Here is a 21,327-nt window from a genome sequence, read left to right as displayed (position 1 = left end):
TCCAAGGCTAGGATGGTTATATGGAAATATAGTTGCAATATGAAGAGTAGAAAGATGAGTTACTTTTTAGGAAATGTGCCAGATTTTTAATAAGCAGCAGTAAATGTGAGGTTAGCAGGCTGCAAACATTTTCATCTTTTGGTTTATCACTGGTTAGTCTTTTTTGAGGGTGAGCATTGTCTGGAGAAGAAAAATGCTGTATCTTCATATATCTTCAACTAAGATATATGTGTGTGTATATATGTGCATACACATGACTGATTAATGGCCTATTTGAAGAATTTAAGAATCGACGTAAAAGCACATAAAGATGAGGTGCTTTGCTGAAGCAGTCTCGGTGCAGTTGGCACATGGCTGACAGCATAGACAATAATTATGCTAGTCTCTGTTCTCTCTGTTCAGTTCTAATACTTCTACATAAAAATAATGTGCCACCTACTTGTGTGTGTACGTGTCAAGTAATATTACTGAAATTGTGAATAGGATTGTGTGTTTAGGTTTGTCTTTTCCTCATCTGTAGGAAGCAGACAGTCTTTGTTGTCAATGTGTCTATTACTGCAAATTGTGTTAATTTTAGTTTCCAAGATCTTAGTGTAATTGATGCCAAATACACACACCCAAATGTTAACTCTCAGATGAACATTTCCTTTATAAATAAATACAAATACTGCTTTCTTTCTGCTCTATCACTTTATTAAATCAGTTGAACTTTTTATTGTGAGCCAAGCTGCTGTAATATCAGAGGGAAATCCCAGAGGGGATAAGAAATCAGATGCACTCACTTTAAAATATCAATACCTAGGACGCTTGGCCAATAATGGGCAGAAGTTGAATGTTCTCATCTCCAGTAGAAGAAACTCCTCAGGGACCAGGAGTATGTTTTTATTCTTGGTTTCCTACATCTATCCCCGTTCCAGCATTTTTGCACAATTTACCTTTTGTTGAAAAAGGTTTTTCCTGGCCTGCTCTTGCCACTTGTGTATGACAGCTGAGCAGTGGCCAACAGCAGCGGGTCAGCCATTGCTTCAGGCTGTCAGGAATGCATAGGCCAAAGAAGCAGAGGAATAGGAATAGGAATGTACACAGATATATTCAATTTCCTTCTGTCAACAAGATAAATAAAGGACTGTTAAATTTGTTGTTCCTGAGTACCTTTGGTAACGCAGTTTTCATACAGTTTTGGTAATGTGATCTTTGTCTGCATTTTAAAAACTGGTTATTAAGTACATATTAAATGAGTAATACACAGAAAAAGGTTGTTTTTTTTTTAACAGATTCTTTCTTTTGTGAATTTATTTCAAAACAAAATCAAGAGATCTTAACAATGATTTTCAGGTTGTTTTTTTTTTTTTTTTTTTTAAAGAAACTACATAAATTCTGTAGGATTAATGTCTTCTTATCATGTTGTTGTATATCTCATTATGCATGGCAATACTTCTCCTAATTTATTTGGAGCCCAATTCTTCTCCTATAAAAGCTGGTTGGAAATGCACCCAAATGCAAAATCCAGCATTTTGTTTCATTATTTTAGTGCAAGCTTCTGAAGGTACAATAATTTGATCCGCTTTTTTTTTTCTGTGAAACACTTTATTTAATTTTTGATAACACAAAATAATGCATGTAAATTAATTTGATTGCCAATAAAGGCTGTATACCTCAGCACGAGTCAGCCACCAGCGGTTAAGATGAAATGTCAGGTCTCAGATGCATGAAATGTCAGGTGCAGAAGTTATAATGAAACCCTTTTTCTTTAAAAGTTTCAGATGAAGAAATTATTTCTGCACCAGAAGTCAGTAGCAATGTGTACCCCAGTACAGGCTTGTGATTGCTATAGGTAGACAGCTTTGTGAGATTGTTTAAGCATTCTGTGATATTTTGGCATTTGTGATGTTTGTGATTATTACTCATGAATTTCAATTTTGATGATTTTATTTAAAATTGCTGAAATATGCAGGGAATTTCTAATGCAGCAACTCTTTCATTGTTAGCGTTTTGTCGCTGCTTATAGAAAGGTTTACAAAGCTTAGAGGTGATCACTGATTTTACAAATTCTCTCCTTACTGAAGTGTAACAATGAGATTTGGGCTTTCGTTAACATTCATGCATTGTTTTAGTGTTGATCCCTAAAACAGTTTTAAAACTGTTTCAGAAAATACTGAAATTCTGGCAGAATGATAATGTTTTAATATGTATTGCCTTTAGTTGAACAAATGGGTATTTTTTCACTCATTAGTGCCTTTTGAAGTCTTTATCGTATGCTTGGCCAAAAAAAAAAAAAAAAAAAAAAAATATAGATACAGCAATTAGTCTTTTAATATGTACCACTAATGATTTGGCTTCAGTAAAGTACTACCAATTCTTAGGGCTTTTTTTTTAAACTATCACAGAATGACTTGGGTTGGAAGGAACCATGAACCCATCCAGATCCAACGTCCCTGCTGCTCAGGGCTGGATCAGGCTGCTCAGGGCCCCACCCAGAGTGGCCTTGAATGCCTTCAGGGATGGGGCATCTGCAGTTTCTCTGGGCAAAGAGGCATACACTTGTGTGTATACTGCCTGTATTTTCAGAAGAATCATCTCCTTTCTGTTTCCTTTCTCCCTCTGGATCTCACTCCAGCTAATAGCAAGGCTTGAGATTTAACTCAGTGGCATTGAGAGTGTTCTCGATGTATGTGCAGTGTGTTGGAAGCAGCACTGAGAAGGCATCGTGGTTACTGCCACTACATGTAACCTCAGTTGTTGAAAAATGTCACTTTGAAAAGATGTACTTTTGGGGCAAGAGAGAAAGTCCCATCACTTGGATCTAACCTCCAGGAATCCATTCATTCTAGTGCTGTGAAGTTTTGAAGACTTTTCCATTCGGTCTGAAAGAAGCTGCAATGAGTGTCAGTGCACAAACAAGCATAGACACTTGGCCCACGAAGCTTTTCTAGCTGCTTTACTTCAGTGTCTGGCCATGTAGGGTACTGGGGCAGTTTCTCCAAAGACTGTCAGAAACATTATAAAAAGAGAAGTTTTGGCTCTGATCAAGAAGTTGACGTGTCTCTCTCCTGTCTGTAACTCATTAATTGGTGAACTTTGCTTTGAAGAAACTCCTGATTTGATATAAAACCCAATTCATTGAATATGGTTAGATTCCAGCGATGGAATAATTAACTTTCAAAAAAAGCGCAGCAGAGAACTTGAAAAGCTGATTTGACCCCAAAGCTTTGGTTTTGAGTTGTATTTAAGGCTTACTGCTACATTTTTACACAACCTGCGGAAACTGAGTGCTAATTTGTTTGGCTTACATGGGGACAGTTTTTAATTTTGTATTCAGTTCATATTGACTCTCTTAAACATGTCTTAAAGTAGCAGATTTAGCATGAGCCAGTCAATGTAAAATGCTAAATTGAAGGTTTTACTGAAGGCATTATTGTTCTGTTATGGCAGAATATAGAGTTGAAAGATGTTCATTTACATTTAGAAATGAAAAATGTCCTTCTGTTTATGGTGAAGCTGCTTTTTTGATCTCTTACTTGATTTTAATATTTAATGTTCTTAATTTTTTAAAGCCAAAGCCAACTGAAACAGTCACAACTGATGAGTCTGGGGTAAGATTAGTAAAGTGACCCCAGTGGTTTTACCTCTACTTGAGTTTATTCTTTTTACCATGTCTCTATTTTCCACCAATTTTTTCTGTATTTTTCATGACTGTCCTATTACAAAGGTGTATGCAGTGGTTTACATTCATTGTCAGTGTATTATTGAAGTCTACTACAATCAAACCCAATATGATCCCTATTAACAAACCAGAAAACTTGGAAATGCATGTGATGTGTGAAGCATTTCTACAGGTCCTGTGTTTTTAGCATGTAACTTCATGTAACTTTTCCTTTCATATCATTCTTATCAAGGTGAAAAGGCCCTCAAGATACATTTTCCAATCTTACCTCTTCCACCTCTGCATTTGATGTTGTTTTTCTGAAAGTGTTGCATGTCTGTGTTTGTATTTGGTTTGACTTCTTCATGATGCTCTTCAGAACTCCGAAGACAGCGCGAGAATCTCCATCACTTTTTTCCGTCTTTTCCGAGTGATGAGGTTGGTGAAGCTGCTTAGCAGAGGAGAAGGAATCAGAACTTTATTGTGGACATTTATTAAGTCATTTCAGGTTAGCAAAATTTATTTACATTTGCTTTATAACCATTTTGTATACCAGTTTTTATGATGCGATACATTGAGGAGTGCAAATAACATTTCTTTTGAAATTCGTTCTGTCCATGACTGCACAAAGAAATATGTTTACATATTAATGCTACCAGAAACTTCACCTTCTGCTTCCTTCTGTGAGTCCAAGGATCATTCACTGTCATAAAGGTTTGCTGCCACAGTGAGATTTCTATAGTATTTCATAGAAAGCATTAGATATGCCTTAAAAAGGAATTTTTTTGTGAAATTAAAAGATTATTTGATTTGATGCACACTGATCTTATACTTTCACACATTTTATTAGGTGACTAAAAAAGAGGAATTTAATCTTTTCTTAGAAAGAACTGATTTCATACATAGATATTTGAAACCTTGCCCCTGAAAACTGTGATGAACATGAAGTTAATGTAATTCAATGGGATGCTGGCAGAATCAGTAATGTAAATAAAATTTAAAACTGCTGAAGTTGGGTTTTTCTCCTGGATTACTGACAGAAGGAATTTAAAATACAACAAAGCTCATATTCATTGCATATGACAGATTATTAAGAGATGGTAACATTTCAAGCATGCACCTAGGAAGAAGAATGTTGGAAGAGCCTGTGGTGTACAGAGAAATTATTTTTGTGAATTGAAATGGAAATTATGGTGTGATATTATTAAAATACAATTCACCTGTCCCTTTTCTAGGCTCTGCCTTATGTTGCTCTTCTGATAGCTATGCTGTTCTTCATCTATGCTGTCATTGGAATGCAGGTAATTTTAGGTGTTTTTAGCACTCAACAAAAGCACAGTGCTGGCTACCCCGAGGCCTATTTACCAGGGTGCTTTCTGAAATGTTCTCTTGACAGTGGTGCTATTTATTTGACAGAGCTTTTAAATTAATGTAGACATCTTTTGTTGACTGTGATTTCGACAGTCCAAAAAAGATAGAAGAGCTGGGTGTGTGCTTATAGTATCTTGCTTTGCTGAGAGGTGACCTTCCTCTTTCATTTACTGTGTAGCTTATTGCTATGCATAAATGCATGAAAAAAATACATGGCTTTTTAATGTAGATTTGCTTTTGGAGTAAGGCATTACAATAAAAAAGATTTTCTTTTGATCCCAAAGTGGTAAGGTTCCCAAACCAAGGGACCTGCATGTATGCAGAGCACAGCAACATTAATCTCTCCTAATTAAATAACGACTTCCACTGTACTGCAAGAGGATTTCAATTAATTATTTTGGAGAGAAAGAGTGCTTTTTTTGACCAAGGAATTACAGTTTAATTTTGGAGAACATTTTCACCTCTGGCTGGGACAAGGTGCTCAGACTCCATTCTTTGACTTCCATCTTTACATCTGTCTACCTAGATTGGAGATTTTCAGGACAGCAATCATTGCTTACAACAAGTTTGCACAGTACCTATTGTAATGGGGTTTCAATCCCATCAAAGGACTATAGGTGCCAAATCAAAGCAAATACATAGTCATCTACAATACAAGAGGAAATATGGATGTGATAATGATATAATGATGCCAAATTAAAATTAAGAATTATCTTTTATGGATGGATTATTTACTAAGTCTACATTATCAGGAAAGATATAAGGACATTAGAGAAAGTACATGTGTGTTTTACGTATGTACTGAAGCTGGTCTAGACTATAGGGACCACAGTTTCTGAGAGTATGGGCCATTAAGATGAAAGTAAAATCTTGTTTTTCTGTAGGTGTTTGGAAAAGTGGCCATGAGAGACAACAATCAAATAAACAGAAACAACAATTTTCAAACTTTCCCCCAAGCTGTGCTGCTTCTCTTCAGGTGAGTAAACCTGAACTCTGACTTGGTGCATCACATTTTGGTGGTCCAGGAAAAATGTCCATAGAACTTGTTCTGTGGATTTGCTCTAAATGTGTTTCTAAGTTAGAAACAATTCCGTCAGCACATATTGTATGCAACTGTATGCTGAGCATCCACTGGATTCTAATCAGGTGCTATAGGCCTGAAGTCATTACAGCTCTTGTGAAACAGCTCATTCATGGAGGAGTTGTCTTCCAGTGGAGCCTGAATAAAGTCAGTCCTGATGGCACTTGTGCAGGTGTTGGGAAAAGAAAAAATGACTTTGCTCTTGTTTTATTCTTAGGAAGGCCAATCAAGCTAGACAGTTTGAAAAGAAAAAATGAAAGGCTGTTGCAAAGATGAAAAAAATAAACTGTTCTTTGCATTTTATGGAGAGATGGTGAGTGGTGGGTGTAATTTGCAGAAGGAGGCATCAGATAAGCAGTAGGTGAAAAGTTCTGATGGTACAGGTAGCTAAATTCTTGATATAGGTGATCCTGGGGAATTATGGAATCTCCATCACTAGAGAGGTTAAGAGCAGAATAAACCTGTGTTGGGAGTTCTGAAAATGCCCTGGAGCAAGTGGAGGAAATGATGTGGATCATAGAATCATAGAATCATAGAATCACCAAGGTTGGAAAAGACCTAAAAGATCACCCAGTCCAACCATTCACCTATTCCCAATAGCTCCTACTAAACCATGTCCCTCAACACAACATCCAGACTTTCCTTGAACACCCCCAGGGTCGGTGATTCCACCACCTCCCTGGGCAGTCCATTCCAGTGCCTGACCACCCTTTCTGAAAAGTAATACTTCCTCATGTCCAGCCTGAATCTCCCCTGCCGTAGCTTGAAAAGGTCCTTGATCAGGTATGCCTCTAGAGGTGTTGATCTTGATCTTGTGACTCTGGTGCCTGTGAGTCTGTATCTCTACTTGGCTCCTGCATTTTCTACCCTGTTCTAAAAAGAAGGTTCTCTTTTACAGCAGACAAGTTTGACAAGAAGATCAAGAGATAACAGACATAAATCAGAGCTAACAGAGATATGAAAGCCATGTCCTAATAAGTAGATATATCAGCATGTCATAACGTGGAGCACAGAAGTAGTACAGCTAATAGTGCTAAGCAGGACTGATTGTACTGGAGATAGACCAGTGGACAGAGTTCTGTGATCCGTTTGTTTGGATCATTCTGAATTTATAAGGTGGATGCTGGAGAACAGGGAAAAGGAGAAAGAGGGCACCTGCATTCCACCACACAGCTCTGTCACTGCTTGGTTTCATTCAGGCCTTCTGCTTTGCACGTTACCTGACTCGACCGAAATGATGTGACATTTCTTCCATACTCACTGTAGGTCTCAGACAAAACTGAATTAGCGTGTGGGATAAGAGGAAGGAGTTCTCCATATGCATATCACAATGAAGATCAATGCTTTATAGACAGATTTATACTTTTGTGCACAACAGCTGCCCTGCGATAGCTATTTAACTTGTAAATCACGGCTTGGGGTGCAAAATTGTCACATGCAAGCCTTTCTGGTGCATGAGTGTGCTCTGTTAGGTCTAAGCTTCTCATTTTTGAAATCTATCCTATAATTTTTAATTAGTTCCTACTCTGAGGTATTTATGATCTGTTTTCACATTTCTACATGTACATCTCCAGGCATTTTGTTGGAACTTAACAAATTAATACATCTTTAGTTCATGTGATCAATTAATACTTCAATTCTCTTTGTGATTTTATAAAGGTGTGCAACTGGAGAAGCTTGGCAGGAAATCATGCTGGCATGTTTGCCTGGAAAACGCTGTGATCCCGAATCTGATTATAATCCAGGGGAAGAATACACATGTGGAAGCAATTTTGCCATCATTTACTTTATCAGTTTTTATATGCTTTGTGCATTTTTGGTGAGTTCAGCTGGTGATTATTATCAGAAATAAGTTTTGACTTCTTGAATTTCTTCTGAAGTAAAACAGCAGTGAAGTCAGAGAACGATGTAGAATCCCATATCTAAAATATTTTTGCAAGGATTTATTTTTCATACATGCCCCTAGATCCTGTATCCTATGCTGCACACCAGCAAATTCTCATGTACAAAATATCCTTGTGACCTCAGGCCTCCCTGTAAGCCAGAAGTGGTTGCTTGCACATTTGAAAGCTAAGGTGATCATCTTTTCACCAGCTATTATGTCATGTCTGTTTTCGGTAATGCCATTAAGTGTCATTAGTAATGAAACTGCAGTTCATTTGACTTAGTAATGCTATATCAGTATTATTTAAACTTCACAGAATTTGTATGTGTCTCTGCAGGTGTGTTCCAACTGTGGCACAAGATTTAAACTATAAACTTTCTTCCTAATCCATGGCATAATTAATTATTTGTTCTACAGTAGTCTCTGAAATACGTTTTTCCCCATTGCAGGTGCCTTGGCTGGTTGATTTGTTATGTTCACAGTTCTGTTCTCCTGGCGAAAGGAGATTGATTGAACAGACTCCTGAACCACTGTAAACATAACTGTTCAGTGTCATCTCTTATGTTAATGAAACATATGCAGAAATCTCACTGGCGTGTCACTGAATCGTATGAATACAAATATGCAATGTGTCACTCAAATGTTGTATTCTTTGGTCTGGCCAGTCAAGGAAGAGAAACAAAAGCATTAAGCAGCCTATGTCAAAGATTGAGTACTGCACAGCAGAATCATACTCTTCTCATCTGGTTGCATGATAGAGTTCCAATTGGGCAGTTAAATTTTCAGCAAGTATTTTCTGTGATATTTAGTGGTATTTGCCAAAAATCATTATTTGTAAGATAAATTTATTTAACTGCTTGAATTCTGCACCTCCTACCTTTCACAATTATTTATTGAAAATATTTGCGCTTCAAAAAATTAAATGTAGACATGTGTTCTTAATTGCTTTTTAGATAATAAACTTATTTGTGGCTGTCATTATGGATAACTTTGACTATTTGACACGTGACTGGTCCATTCTGGGTCCTCATCATTTGGATGAGTTCAAAAGGATATGGTCAGAATATGATCCTGAAGCAAAGTAAGTTAAACCATTTATCTGGTAGAACTTATCTGTTAAAAATAAGAATGCTCTGCTTGAAAGCAGAGCACAGTATATACTTTGAGAACGTATGTATATTTGGTAATTGATGTGTGTTGGTTCTAGGGGAAGGATAAAGCATCTTGATGTGGTTACGTTACTGAGACGCATTCAGCCACCACTTGGTTTTGGCAAATTATGCCCTCACCGAGTGGCCTGCAAGGTAGGTTCTGCTTTTTTCTTTGTAGGTTTCTTTCACTGTTTAAACATCCATTTGTTCAACTCTACCAAACACTTGTGTCTGTACAGTAATTCTGTTTATTCACAAGATCTCCACTCTAGTTTTCCCAGTTTTCTGCAGGCTTGACTTAAACCAGCGATACCAGTGTCATTTCTGTCATTGTAATCATTTGAATTTATTGCCAACATAAAATTCTTGACAGAGCACCAAAATAAAAGGAGTTGGTCTGTATGTTTGTCATTAGTCTGATATTGTGATATATAGTCTGATTATTGTGACATATATGAACTAATTCAACCCAACATTGATGGTGACCCAGTAACGTTTCTGGTTTCTTTTAGATCCGAGGGAGAAAGTGGTACTTTACTTTAGTTCACAATTTAGTTTTCATAAAGTATTTGTCCAGGTGCATTCATGGAACATTTGGCTTCTCATGAAACATAGAATTGACATTGAAGGGAAGAGAAGGCATGATGATAAGCCTTGCAGAAATGAATAATATCCAAATAATATGCAGAAATGAGTGAGAAAACTGAAAATTAACAGAAATTTAAAATAAAGTAAAATTTGTTAGGCACAATGTGTAATTTGTATTACAATTGCATTTTAATATAGAAGTTGAAAAGCTACTCGAAGTTGCTTTATTATATTATTTAAGGAATTCAAAACTACGGGTGTTCTAGTTTTAGCAGTTTCAGTAGGAATCAGATTGCACCTTAAAGGATCCTCACAACAGCACTGTGCTTTGAATTTACTGTATTTGTATTATTGTATTATTGTATTATGAATAGCCAAGCTGGTATATGAAACACTAGGGTCAAAAGAAGTGCCAAAACCCATGAAAACTATTGGGTGTTCTAGCTTTGGCAGAAGCATCCAAGTCCCTAGTATCAGAAATAGGTGATAGCGGTGTTTATCACAGACATCTGGGATAGAAGGCTCAGTGTTTTTTGAAGAGTTCCATAATGTTGTATCTCTCAGTAGTGTTATTTGATTCTGTTTTGATTCACTTTTCAGAAGTGAAAGTTACAGAAGGTATTTTTTCTTTTTTTCTAACAAAGTGTTTTTTTTCCTTCACAGAGGTTAGTAGCCATGAATATGCCACTAAATAGTGATGGAACCGTCATGTTCAATGCTACTTTGTTTGCTTTGGTTAGGACTGCTCTAAAGATAAAAACAGAAGGTAAGGTTCCTATCTGCCAAGCCCTTATTGCACTTGTCAGAAAGTGCAATGAGGAAAAACAAGAAATTATTACTTTTGTTGAACATGAGTAAGGCTCCTTAAGTCTCAGTGGGTTTGCTTTGGTTTTTATTCTGCTCTGTTGTAATGATTTGTTAGAAAATAAAGGGAGGCCAAAGCCTAAGCAGTCTTAGAAATTATGGCATGCTTTTACTTGGTCATTTAAAAACAAGTAGCAGTTATGTAACAGGAGTTGTACTGCTAAGAATGAATGAGTTCCCCTTTCTACTCAACCAAGATGCTTCCTCCTCACTGCTCTTTAACTTAATACCTTGGATCCCACATTAGTGCAACTGTGGCGTTTGCAGCCTTGAAGGTGACATCCCCAGGTTGGTGGAGACTCGTTATGATGGAGCTGAATGGGTTTCTGTAATTTGCATCAGAGGGAAAAGCCCTGAAAGTGTGTTATGTTTAAGGGAATTTTGCCTTTCGTTTTATATATTTTGACATTATTTTACTTTCATTTCTTCCTGTTTCACGTCTTCTGCTGTTCTCAGTAGAATTTGAGTTCCATTGCCAACAGTACACAAATTAAGCCTCCTCAAGCAACACTGTGGCTAAGAATAGCACTGCAAAAGATGCTCAGCTGAACCTGCAAGCCTGCAAAGTTGAGAAATTACTGTGAATAGACCCCCCCCCCCCCCCCCAGAAAAAAAAAAAAAAAAGCTCAGCTTTGGATAAGGAAAGGTGAGGCTTGCAGAGTTGTCATGTGCTGCACAATTTATGCAGAAATATTAAGGAGTGACAGAGTAGAGCCAGAGTAGATCTACAGAGTAGATCTGTTGACCCTTAGAAGTTCATCCTCTTACACCTTTTCTTCTCTTTAATTATTGTAGTGTTCTTATCTGCTACTCCATGGAGCTTAGGCTGCTGCTCGCAGTCTTTATCAGTCTTTATACAGATACAGCTAATTAATATCCAAAGGATCATTAATTGCAGCTAATTTAAATATAATTGCCATCCTCTATGTCTCTATTTTGTTGCCACAGGTAACCTAGAGCAAGCAAATGAAGAACTTAGAGCAGTTATAAAGAAAATATGGAAGAAAACTAGCATGAAATTACTCGACCAAGTTGTCCCTCCGGCTGGCGGTCAGTGTGATAAATTTTGCTATATGCTCTTTTTTCTTTTTGGCTTTTGTAGATTGGTAGGAATTAAAGAAATAAGATCAGTAAAACTTGATAATGTCATTAAAGGACAACAAACAATAATAGCAAAATAATACAGACTGCTATATCCTGTTACGTTAGATAAAAAATGTAGGACAAATTAATACAACTTCCTTAGATCAAAAAGAAAGAGGAAAATATATTTAATGTTTATTTTCTTGCTTGACAAAAGAACAAAAAAACAAAAAAACCCAATCTAATTAGACCTAAATTTAGTCTTAATTTCAAGTCATTCAGTGGAATAACCTAAAGTAAGTTTTATTTCAATGCATTCAGCAAAATAATATGTATTTTTTACTAATTAAACTTGACAATGTACACTGCATTTTAGCTGATGTCCTTGTATGTGTTGAATACTTCTGGGAGGAAACTAAAAAAATTTTAATTGCAAGACTAAAAATATTTTTTCTGCTGAACTGATAAAGCACGAGGCTAAATTATCTCAGTTACATTAGCTTAAACCAGAGCAGTTCCACAGCCAACACATAATGGAACTGGTTCAGATTTAGGCCAGTATGACTGAGGTATGAATATGGCCCACATAAAAAATATCTAAATGATCATACCAATGTGTTTACAAGAGGTATGAGGCACGTATATTGTTTCTACGTGCAGTGAGATGACATCAAATATTTGTTATATTTGTTTTAAATATATATATTGCAATATATATATTTAGAGTTTTTCAATATATACATTTTTACCAATATGCTATAATATAGATTTAGGTGACATTATACTTGCTTTTTCAAGTTTTAAAGGTGCAGGATCTGTTGCACTGTCCATTCATACGCAGTATAGATGTGTCTGGACGTCCAGTATACCAATCCACTGTAATCACCTGGTATTTTTTGTAGTTTATTGTACTTTTATAGTGTTACAGCAGCTTTCAAGACTGATCAGACTCAGGTTTGGAAGCAGACTCAAGATCCAGGCCCGATGGTGGTGGAGGCTGATCCCTTTCTGAAGGTGACACTCTCAGTCTCTAGGGGAGGGGGAGCATGCTGGCTGCCCCGCTGTTCAGCATGACCCCAGAAGCAGCATTAGCTTGGTCGCTGCAGGGAGCCACGTGCTACTGGTGTGGTGGCTGCCAGCTGGTAGTGGGGATGAAGACAAAGATCTAGCAAATTTGACGATCCAAAGGGGAACTGATACTGCACATTTAAAACAATTTTTTTGTGTTCTACTCTGTTGTTTTCGGCTTTACACCTAGTTGCTTGCATGGCATAGATGAATTGCTTTGTTATTGTTGTAACTATGTGCTTGAGCTTTTTCTGCAGCCTCTGTTCCTTTCAACTATGAGTCTTTCCGAATATTCTGAAGCAATTCTGTTTTAGGGTGGTGGCATGGAATTGGTGTTGCCTCTTGCCAACTTTATTCCCCTACATTTTTTATTGAAATAGAGATGCATGCTTCAGAATAGCGAGCTGTGCCTGCCTAAACCAATCTGATAAAGAATCTTTAAAGATCACATTCCCAGAACTAATCTCACACAGCAACTCACTGTTAACTTCAGTTTCATCTCATTGCTGAATATAAGCTGTATATTAACTTTCAGCTATACTAAAATCCGTTGCTAATATTCCTTCCACAAATTTAGCTCTTCAGTGTAGGTAGAAGGCAGAAAATCTAGGTCACAGACTGCATGATAAAAACCTGTACGGCTTCTACAGTATAAACAAGGACATTTTGGGAAGTTGTAGAATCATTAAGGTTGGAAAAGACCACTAAGAACATCTAGTCCAACCATCAAAGTCCTTAAGATTCACCAATTTTCAATTTCATTTTGACTTCATTTCTCTGCACTAAGACTTACACAATAATTGAAAATAGCATAACCTATCTACACACACACACACACAAAGAGGAATACAGCTATTTTACATTCATATGCCATAGGAGTGTAAAATAGCTTAGTATACAGAAAAAAAATGTTTTTATCAAAGCTTAATATTCGGTAGAAAAATTGCATATGACAGCAACACCAGTGACAGCTGATAAATAACAGTCTGCCAAGAGACAGGTTTCCAATACAAATCAACAAAGCATCCAAATTCACTGTGCTAGAATCGCATCTACTAACAAGTATTGGGCTGTTCATGATATTTTTCTCAAATACTACTTTTGCTGGTATTACTGAGTGCTAGATCCTTTATGTGCCTGTGATCATGCCTCCTGAACACAAAGAGAACAGATCAACTATTTGCAGAGCAGAATGAAAGCAACCCACAAAGAATCTTTTTTCTTTTTTTTTTTTGCTTAATTATAAATAGATGCACCAGAAATGGGCAACCAGCTAAGTGCTGGTACTGGCTGAATAACTCATTAATATAATTTAATTAAACTGTTAAGAGTTAGCAACAGATTTTCAGGAAAACTGAAGCTGCTTTGCAAGAGCATAGAATGAAAGTCAAAAGCCTGAATGTATAAATGTATTTAGGAGACTACGGAGTATGAGAAAGACATACCACCCGCTAAAGATTCACCTGCTTTCTATTCTTTAAATTCCCCAGTCTCCACCTGCAAGCCCATTTAATCCTGCCTAATACTTTTTGCCCGCAATAACTTCCTACTGAAATGATTCCTTTTGCTGTCTCCAGTTGTAGCTATAGATCTGTTGATACTGTGGTCAGTTACGCTTAGCTGCCTCCCTCCCTGTCCATATCTGGCTCTGTGTGTCAAGGATGGCTCCCCTTGGCCAAGCTTCAGTTCTTGTGTGCACGTGTCTGCAATACAACTGACTGTGCCTGTGAAGTACACATGCATCTTGTTTGTACATACAGACTTTGGCATGCACGATTCAGGAAACTGGTAATGCATTCAACTAATATGTTTATTAAAAAAATTGGTGTGTGTCCACAGCAATTAATAGGGCCCTTCATTTGTGCATACTGAGACTTCGGAGGTATGGTTGTCTCAGGTACAGTCAGTAATCATAGCCTGTCTTGAGACATGCTCTAAGTGCAACCTGTGGTAGTGTATGTTTTATCGAGTCTGTCACTTCTATGTGCGTGTTCTTTCTAGGAGCCATTTGCTATATCACTTCCTCAAAGAGTTCTGTTCAAATAGTTGAAACAAAATAACACAAAGGATGGGGAAAGGCTCATCTGGGGAATTTGACCAAGGATGCATTGCAGAAATGAATGGATTCAGCTAAGCTAAGGAAGGCAAGTTTAGATCAGATACTTTATAAGAGACCTCTTCTGAATACAAAAGACCACTAGGCTCCAGAGAAGCCTCCAACAGACATTGCAGATGAGCATCAAAACAAATGCTCACACAAAAGATTAAAAATTAGATTTGGGGAGTCAGTAAAAAAGCTTTTCTACTGTTGAGACTGAATCGAGACACTGGGGAGCTTTTCTTGTGAGCTTGTGGAGTCCTTACTTCCCACTGGAAGGAAGGGAAGCTCTTGAAGAGATTTCTGTCTTTGGCAGAACAGACACACTAATGTGCAAAGACATTTCCCGTGACAGGCTGGTCTTCCAGCCCAAGACATTTCAAGGCAATTACTATAATTTGTTTTGCTCTGATACCTTTAAAAAATAAAACGTTGGGAGAATACATCCCTGGTGCAATTTTCCTCAAATTAAAGCTCTGTCACATGCATATAGCCTACATCATAAATTCTAGTGAAATATGTCCAGAGAACTCTGGAGGGAGCTTGTTTTGAATGCTGAGGATTCACTTTGTCACAGAGGCACAAATAAGTTTTAGCAGTTTTACATACAAATTGGATTTCGCCCATCCTTTTTATTGACTTGAAAGCAGGTCATAAAAAGTAGAAAGTTAATAATGTTTAAATTAGTGAAAACTGTGATAATACAGGTAAAAATACTGTTAATAATTATTAGTGAGATACATTGGGACAGATTATTGATAAAGCTAAAACATGAGAATGTTTTATTCAAACACTAATGTATGATGTTACAGTAAATGTTAGTCACTTTAAAAAAATCATTTGAGGGGGGAAAATCTTGCTTAACAAGATGTGTTCATAGGTAAGAAATAAAGGCAAACAAAGCAAATGAAGATACCTCTCAGGTCTGTACTAAATCTTCATTAGAGAGAAAAAACAATTGAGATAAAACTTGAAAAAAAAAAAAAAAAGTAATAAGATTTTTCTTCTAACAAAGATATGTTAAAATATGTATGAGCACATTAGATTTCCTGTGTGCAACCAAGCAAGTCATGACAGTGTAACCCAGATCCCAAAGTATGTAAGCACCCTTGTGTGGTGAGTGGGGTGACTGGGACTTACTGTCAGGATGTGGGCCCTGCCAGGGGCTTCCTTTCTGTAGAGCTCTACCCTGCTAGTTGCAAATAGCTGTCTTTATATATTGCCAAAATATGGAGGGTAGGCAACACAGCAGTAAGAGAAACAGCTAGCTTCATGCCATGTAGCTCTGGGGGAAAGAAGTGTGTGAGAACAAAAGCAATGTTTTTGAATAGAAAACTATTCCTAGTTTTCTGGCAAGCGTATTACATGTCAGGAGATCAAACTCACACAGCTGAATGATTGAATGGAACATGCTACAAACTAGGAGATTTTGGTATTGTAAGGTACCGTTGAACTTTGGAAACTTTGAAATTTGGATTCTTTTCACAATAGTGACTCTAGAAAATGTTTGTTTTTTTTTTTTTTTTACTGCACCTACTGTCTGTGTATCTATTGAACTGCACAAAATTAATTGACATGAATTATTTTCCTGTCTATCAGCGTTTCAGAAGTGGTACAACACAATAATATGGGGAAGCACCATGTGTGTTTCATATTCATTTTTATCACCACCTGACTTGGAGGTGGCAAGGGACCAAATCTTCACTTAAGCAAGAAAAAATGTGTGAAATTGTAAAGACAGTGAGATTTCAGTCTAGAGTCAGCTTTCTTGGGTGACAGCGAGAGAGCAAAAGATACAGCCCAACTTGTTTATCTGGGATACACAGCCAATTCCAAGTGGAAGATGTTAAGAAAGTACATAGCAAAGCAACCTATAAGGTTGTCAAAGTCCTCATGTAATTACAAAAATAGCATATTAATACACTGATCAAGAAAATTTGTAGCAGCAGGAATAAAAAATGAGATATTGTAAGCAGGACTTTTTTGTATAGACTAACTCTTGTGTAAGTCACAGAAACTCTTGTTTTAATTTGTTTATTTCAACTAATGAAAGACAATATTTCAGTTGCTATGCACATACAAACGTGCTGATGGTTTTTTAGAAACTTACGTGAACTAACCCCCAGGTACGTGAGACTTGGTAAAGTGTTGTATTTTCTTCTTTATTAAGGATGAGTCCACTTAACTGACTGAGCATAACTTGCTTGCTAAAACATTGCTTTAAGCTAGCTAGAGGTCCCATTACTGTAAGGTGAAAGTGTAGTGCCTATTGCACCCGTCACATTTCTTCCCCCAAATCAGATATGAGTGTACAGGCTATTGCCAAATGTGCTGACCTGGGAGAGATCTGTCTGGTCTGTTCATTTAGATGATGAGGTAACCGTGGGGAAGTTCTATGCCACCTTCCTGATACAGGACTACTTTAGGAAATTCAAGAAACGCAAAGAACAAGGACTGGTGGGGAAATATCCTGCGAAGAATACCACGATTGCTCTGCAGGTGATTTTGTTTTTACATTTTAACTAACCATTTTGTGAGCTTGACATACCAGGTAGATGAATGTTGATGGTTGTGCAGTGCTGCAAGGATTTTGTTTAGCTGGGACTCTTTGTTCGTCAGAAAAGTAAAACATAATCCAGCTTTTCTGTCTGTAACAAGGTAAGTGCAGTACTTTATTCTCTGTGGATTACTCAAATGGTAGCAACAGTTATAAGATTCCTCAACCAATAGAGTTGATGTAAAAACCAGATAAATGAATTTCTAAGCTACCATTTCCATAATTTGTTTTACTTGTCTTTTATTTCTTGTGTTTCTACCACATTGTAAGCCAGTTCTCAGAAAACATCCTGACAGGTGTCATAGTAAAGAAATTTTTGTATGCTGTTGTTTTGCTTCCTAATTCTCACTATTCTTTTATTTTTATTTTTTTTCCCACTCATGATTACTGGTGAAATTACTTCCTATCAGCAGTTTCAGTGTTTGGAACTTAACTTTCTATAGAATTAATGTCAGCATACTTTATTAATGCCATGTACTTCTGCCTGTCTCTTAAAACAAGCTATCAGATGGAAACCAGGACTGTAGACAGTGCTCTTTGACCTTCTCTCTCAGGAAGCCTGCAGCAAGCTGTCCATTGAGTATAAGTGATCTGGAGGTTATGATTTGAAAGATTCTATCTGGGTATACCCTTTGTGTTATAAACTTTGAAACAGAAAAATGGGAGGCTGTCCTCAAATAATTCCAGACATCATACACTGCATTATTTTTATTGGATTAGGACTTTATTTCTGTTACTGGGCCTTATGAAGAGAAGAAAAGCAACTAGTTTTGAAATGATAAGCAGTAACTCCTGTTAGCTATCTACTAACATTTTTGTTGCATTAAGTACACTCCAAGGGCATGAGTCACAAAATTCCTTAGGGTTGGATTGCTCACAGTGCCTTTCTTTTCCTGTTGACTGATATTTATGCATTAAGAAGGAATATAACTTTGCTCTGGTCTTACTTCTGTGGCAGTAGTTAAAGAGATGGCTTTCTGTGGTGATGGAAATGTGTATCGAGCCAAACAAGTCACGTTGCCAGTATAGATAAATGTTCAGTGAAGCACGAACAAGTTTAATTACTCTCATCTACTGTGCAGAGCAAATGATGAATTAATTTTAGCCTAACCTATGTAATATTTTCATCTAGATGTTACATTTATTTACACATAACTCTCTTTGTTAGGAGGTACAAATAAAAATTTCTCTTCGTATCACAAATAAACAAAACACTTATCTATTGAGCAGAACTTGGTTTGGGGAATATACTTCAGGTTATTTAACTACACTTTTTCTCATGATTTCTTTTTAAACTAATATCAACAATTAGCTTGGGAGAAAAAAGCCCTCTAGTAAGCATCAGCTGAGGGGTTAACGAGTTTTGCTCAAGTTCAATTTAATTGTCTGCTGCGTTGATGTTGCATTCACAGCAGGCTTAGCTAGAAGGGAGTCTGGGTTCGAGCAAAAGCCCAGAGTGTGGTTGTAGAGCAGAGCTCAGCCTCAGCACTGGAGGATGGACTCGATGGAGATGAGTAACACCGGGAAATCAAGACTGGGCTACTATGTTTCTTATGTTCACTGCTATAGTGTAGGTCTATTCAGCTGTTCTGCATGCTTGCTTTCTTACTACAGGAGTTGGGGATTTTTATTCTGTTCATATTAATTTAACCTTATTTTTATGTTGTATCAGTGCAGCTGTGGTGTTGGGATTTTTTGTTTGTTGTTTTCTTCTCTGTAAAAGAAGCAGGTAGTAAAAACATGTTCATTTTCTGAAAGTAAAATGGTTTTCTGAAGAGTTTCATAGTCACATGCTTTCAGCACTATGAAATTCTTAAGACATAGGAGTTAAGAATTCATGTTTGTGCTTTATTTCAGATCCAGTGAGTTTATATAGCAATATATGTAACTATCCATCATTTTTCTATAATCTATGAAGCAGAGCTTATAAGCATCACTTCCATTTCCTGATATCACTGCAAAATGCCTCAACTATGGAGCACTGTTTATTTTATAAGAAATACTGTGGTGATAGTGATTCTTATTCAAACTGTTACATTTCCTCATCTTAATGTAAGCTTAAACATCTTTATGCGTAGGCTGCTTCATACTTCAAGACAGATTTGCACTTGGTTCACTTTATAGGGAAAATCCTTTTTTGGTTGTTCTAATGTTTATGAACATTGGCATGCTTTTCTAAAAGTTCTGACTTTGGGCTCTTTCATCATACAAAATCTTCTTAGTGTAAAAGGAAGATCTAAAATGTAGAAAATTGATCTTAAAACTATTTGCTGGTAGTTAATCTTTTTGAAATATTTAACTTTTTTATGTTTCCATGTTTAACTTGACTTTTAAACACTTTTGTGTTTTGTTGCATGGTGCTTTTTTAAGGTGCACTCCCTCTGAATGACTAATTCATAGGTATAGTTATCAGTCATAGGACATTTTTTCCCACTGAGAGACTCCTACAGTTCTGTTACTTCAGCATTTAAAAGCACACATGTCATCTCAGTACTGTGCCACAGACAGAGGCATCATTAATGGTCTCTTGAGACGTGGTCTAGCACACAGTGTATTAGTGCTGAGTGCTTTGTGCTTCGTAGCATCTTGAAAGAATTGCAGGTGTTATTGTCTCATAAAGCACAGCTGCACAGAATTGTTGTGTTAATTTCAAGGCATCTGGTATATTTAGAAGAAAGTCTATTTAAAGCCACGCTTGGCTTTATTATGTAATTATGTTGCTCAGAGCACTGTGTGTCACCAGTTTGCTTTCCCACACAAATTAGGCAACAAAGGCATTAGAAATTAAATTTTGCAGAGAAAATGTCTGAATAAGAAAAGCACTTTTGCAAATGTCTTGTGAAGTCTTTAGAATAGAACTAGATGCAGTCAAACACGGTAGCATGCATCTCTTTTCTTCCTCCACTTCAAAGAAAAATAAACAAACCTGAGTAGAAACAACAGCTGCTTTCTTACAGAGCAGCATGAATAATTTAGTGTGCAGTTTTGATTGTTATCCCTTTACAACTAGTGGCTGAACATGACTTGCATGTGTTTTATCTGCTCTGTTATAGATCTTTCAATCTTCTCATGTCTTTGAAGACAAAGTTTGCTGAAAGCTGCAGCGTGAATGTACATAAATATTGACTTCCATATGCAAAAAAAAAAAAAAAAAAAAAAAAAGTATCCACTAAAAACATGCTTGTAGGTAAAAACAAAATGTTTTATCAGTACATACTTCCCTTGTGGTCTCTGCAGAAGACTTTTGAACTGGTTTAGAGGAGCAATATTCCTACTGCCAGATAAGTATTTTTGCATCAGTCCAACTTCAGCAGTAGTTGGTTGGCTCACGTCTCAAAGTATGGTCTTCTATCAGCGAGAGTGCAGCATGGGAATTTGTCTCACGATGCAGAACTCTCCTGGCACAAAAATTGTTCTTAGATTGCTTGGAATACTTTGTTGTACTCTGCTTAAAATAGGGCAATACATGGGAGTGGTCATTTTATTGACAGAGTTGGCAAAATTGTCGATGAATCTGTTAGTAGAAATAAGCTGAGGAACGTTTTAATTCTTCAAGCAAGTATTGCTTGCAGAACCTATGGCTTTGTTACTGAATGTCAGAGGAGAAAGCTGATTATTTTAGCTTAACCAGCAGATACATGTTTATGTACAGTGATCCAGGTTTTACTCTTTTACTGTTGGTTGTGTCACTGCAAAGGATCTGTCACAGGCAAATTAGTGATGCTGAAGAGAAATGAGATGATAAAAGCTGCCTGCTTTTATTTAGCCTTCTTTAAAAGGGAGTAATTCTCCAAGAAATAAACCAGAAGGAAGTGGGACGTGTAATTGAAATTACGTGACTACTGAATATGTTGCTGACAAACATATGCCTTTTCTCAGCATTCAGGCATACGTTTATGGGAAGTTGTCACTGTTTGTCTGACAGGGATATAAGCTGG

The 21,327-nt window shown here is 36.9% G+C and overlaps 1 protein-coding gene across 1 annotated transcript in view; it reads left to right on the top strand.

Moving 5' to 3' along the window:
- Nucleotides 1–21,327, top strand: part of CACNA1D (calcium voltage-gated channel subunit alpha1 D) — a 165,904-nt gene that overhangs the window by 132,719 nt on the left and 11,858 nt on the right. Inside the window, exons 33-42 of the mRNA XM_042823828.1 lie at nt 3,555–3,593; nt 4,023–4,151; nt 4,879–4,944; nt 5,899–5,990; nt 7,755–7,914; nt 8,934–9,061; nt 9,188–9,284; nt 10,383–10,485; nt 11,532–11,633; nt 17,201–17,331. Of these exons, the coding sequence (XP_042679762.1) occupies nt 3,555–3,593; nt 4,023–4,151; nt 4,879–4,944; nt 5,899–5,990; nt 7,755–7,914; nt 8,934–9,061; nt 9,188–9,284; nt 10,383–10,485; nt 11,532–11,633; nt 17,201–17,331 (1,047 nt within the window). The remainder of the gene's footprint in view (nt 1–3,554; nt 3,594–4,022; nt 4,152–4,878; nt 4,945–5,898; nt 5,991–7,754; nt 7,915–8,933; nt 9,062–9,187; nt 9,285–10,382; nt 10,486–11,531; nt 11,634–17,200; nt 17,332–21,327) is intronic.

This window comes from Centrocercus urophasianus, unplaced genomic scaffold (assembly GCF_019232065.1).
Source record: "Centrocercus urophasianus isolate 14NV4802_14NV808 unplaced genomic scaffold, USGS_Curo_1.0 seq_22, whole genome shotgun sequence".
In the NCBI taxonomy this organism is placed as follows: Eukaryota; Metazoa; Chordata; class Aves; order Galliformes; family Phasianidae; genus Centrocercus; species Centrocercus urophasianus.
This window is presented reverse-complemented; position numbering and strand designations above follow the sequence as displayed.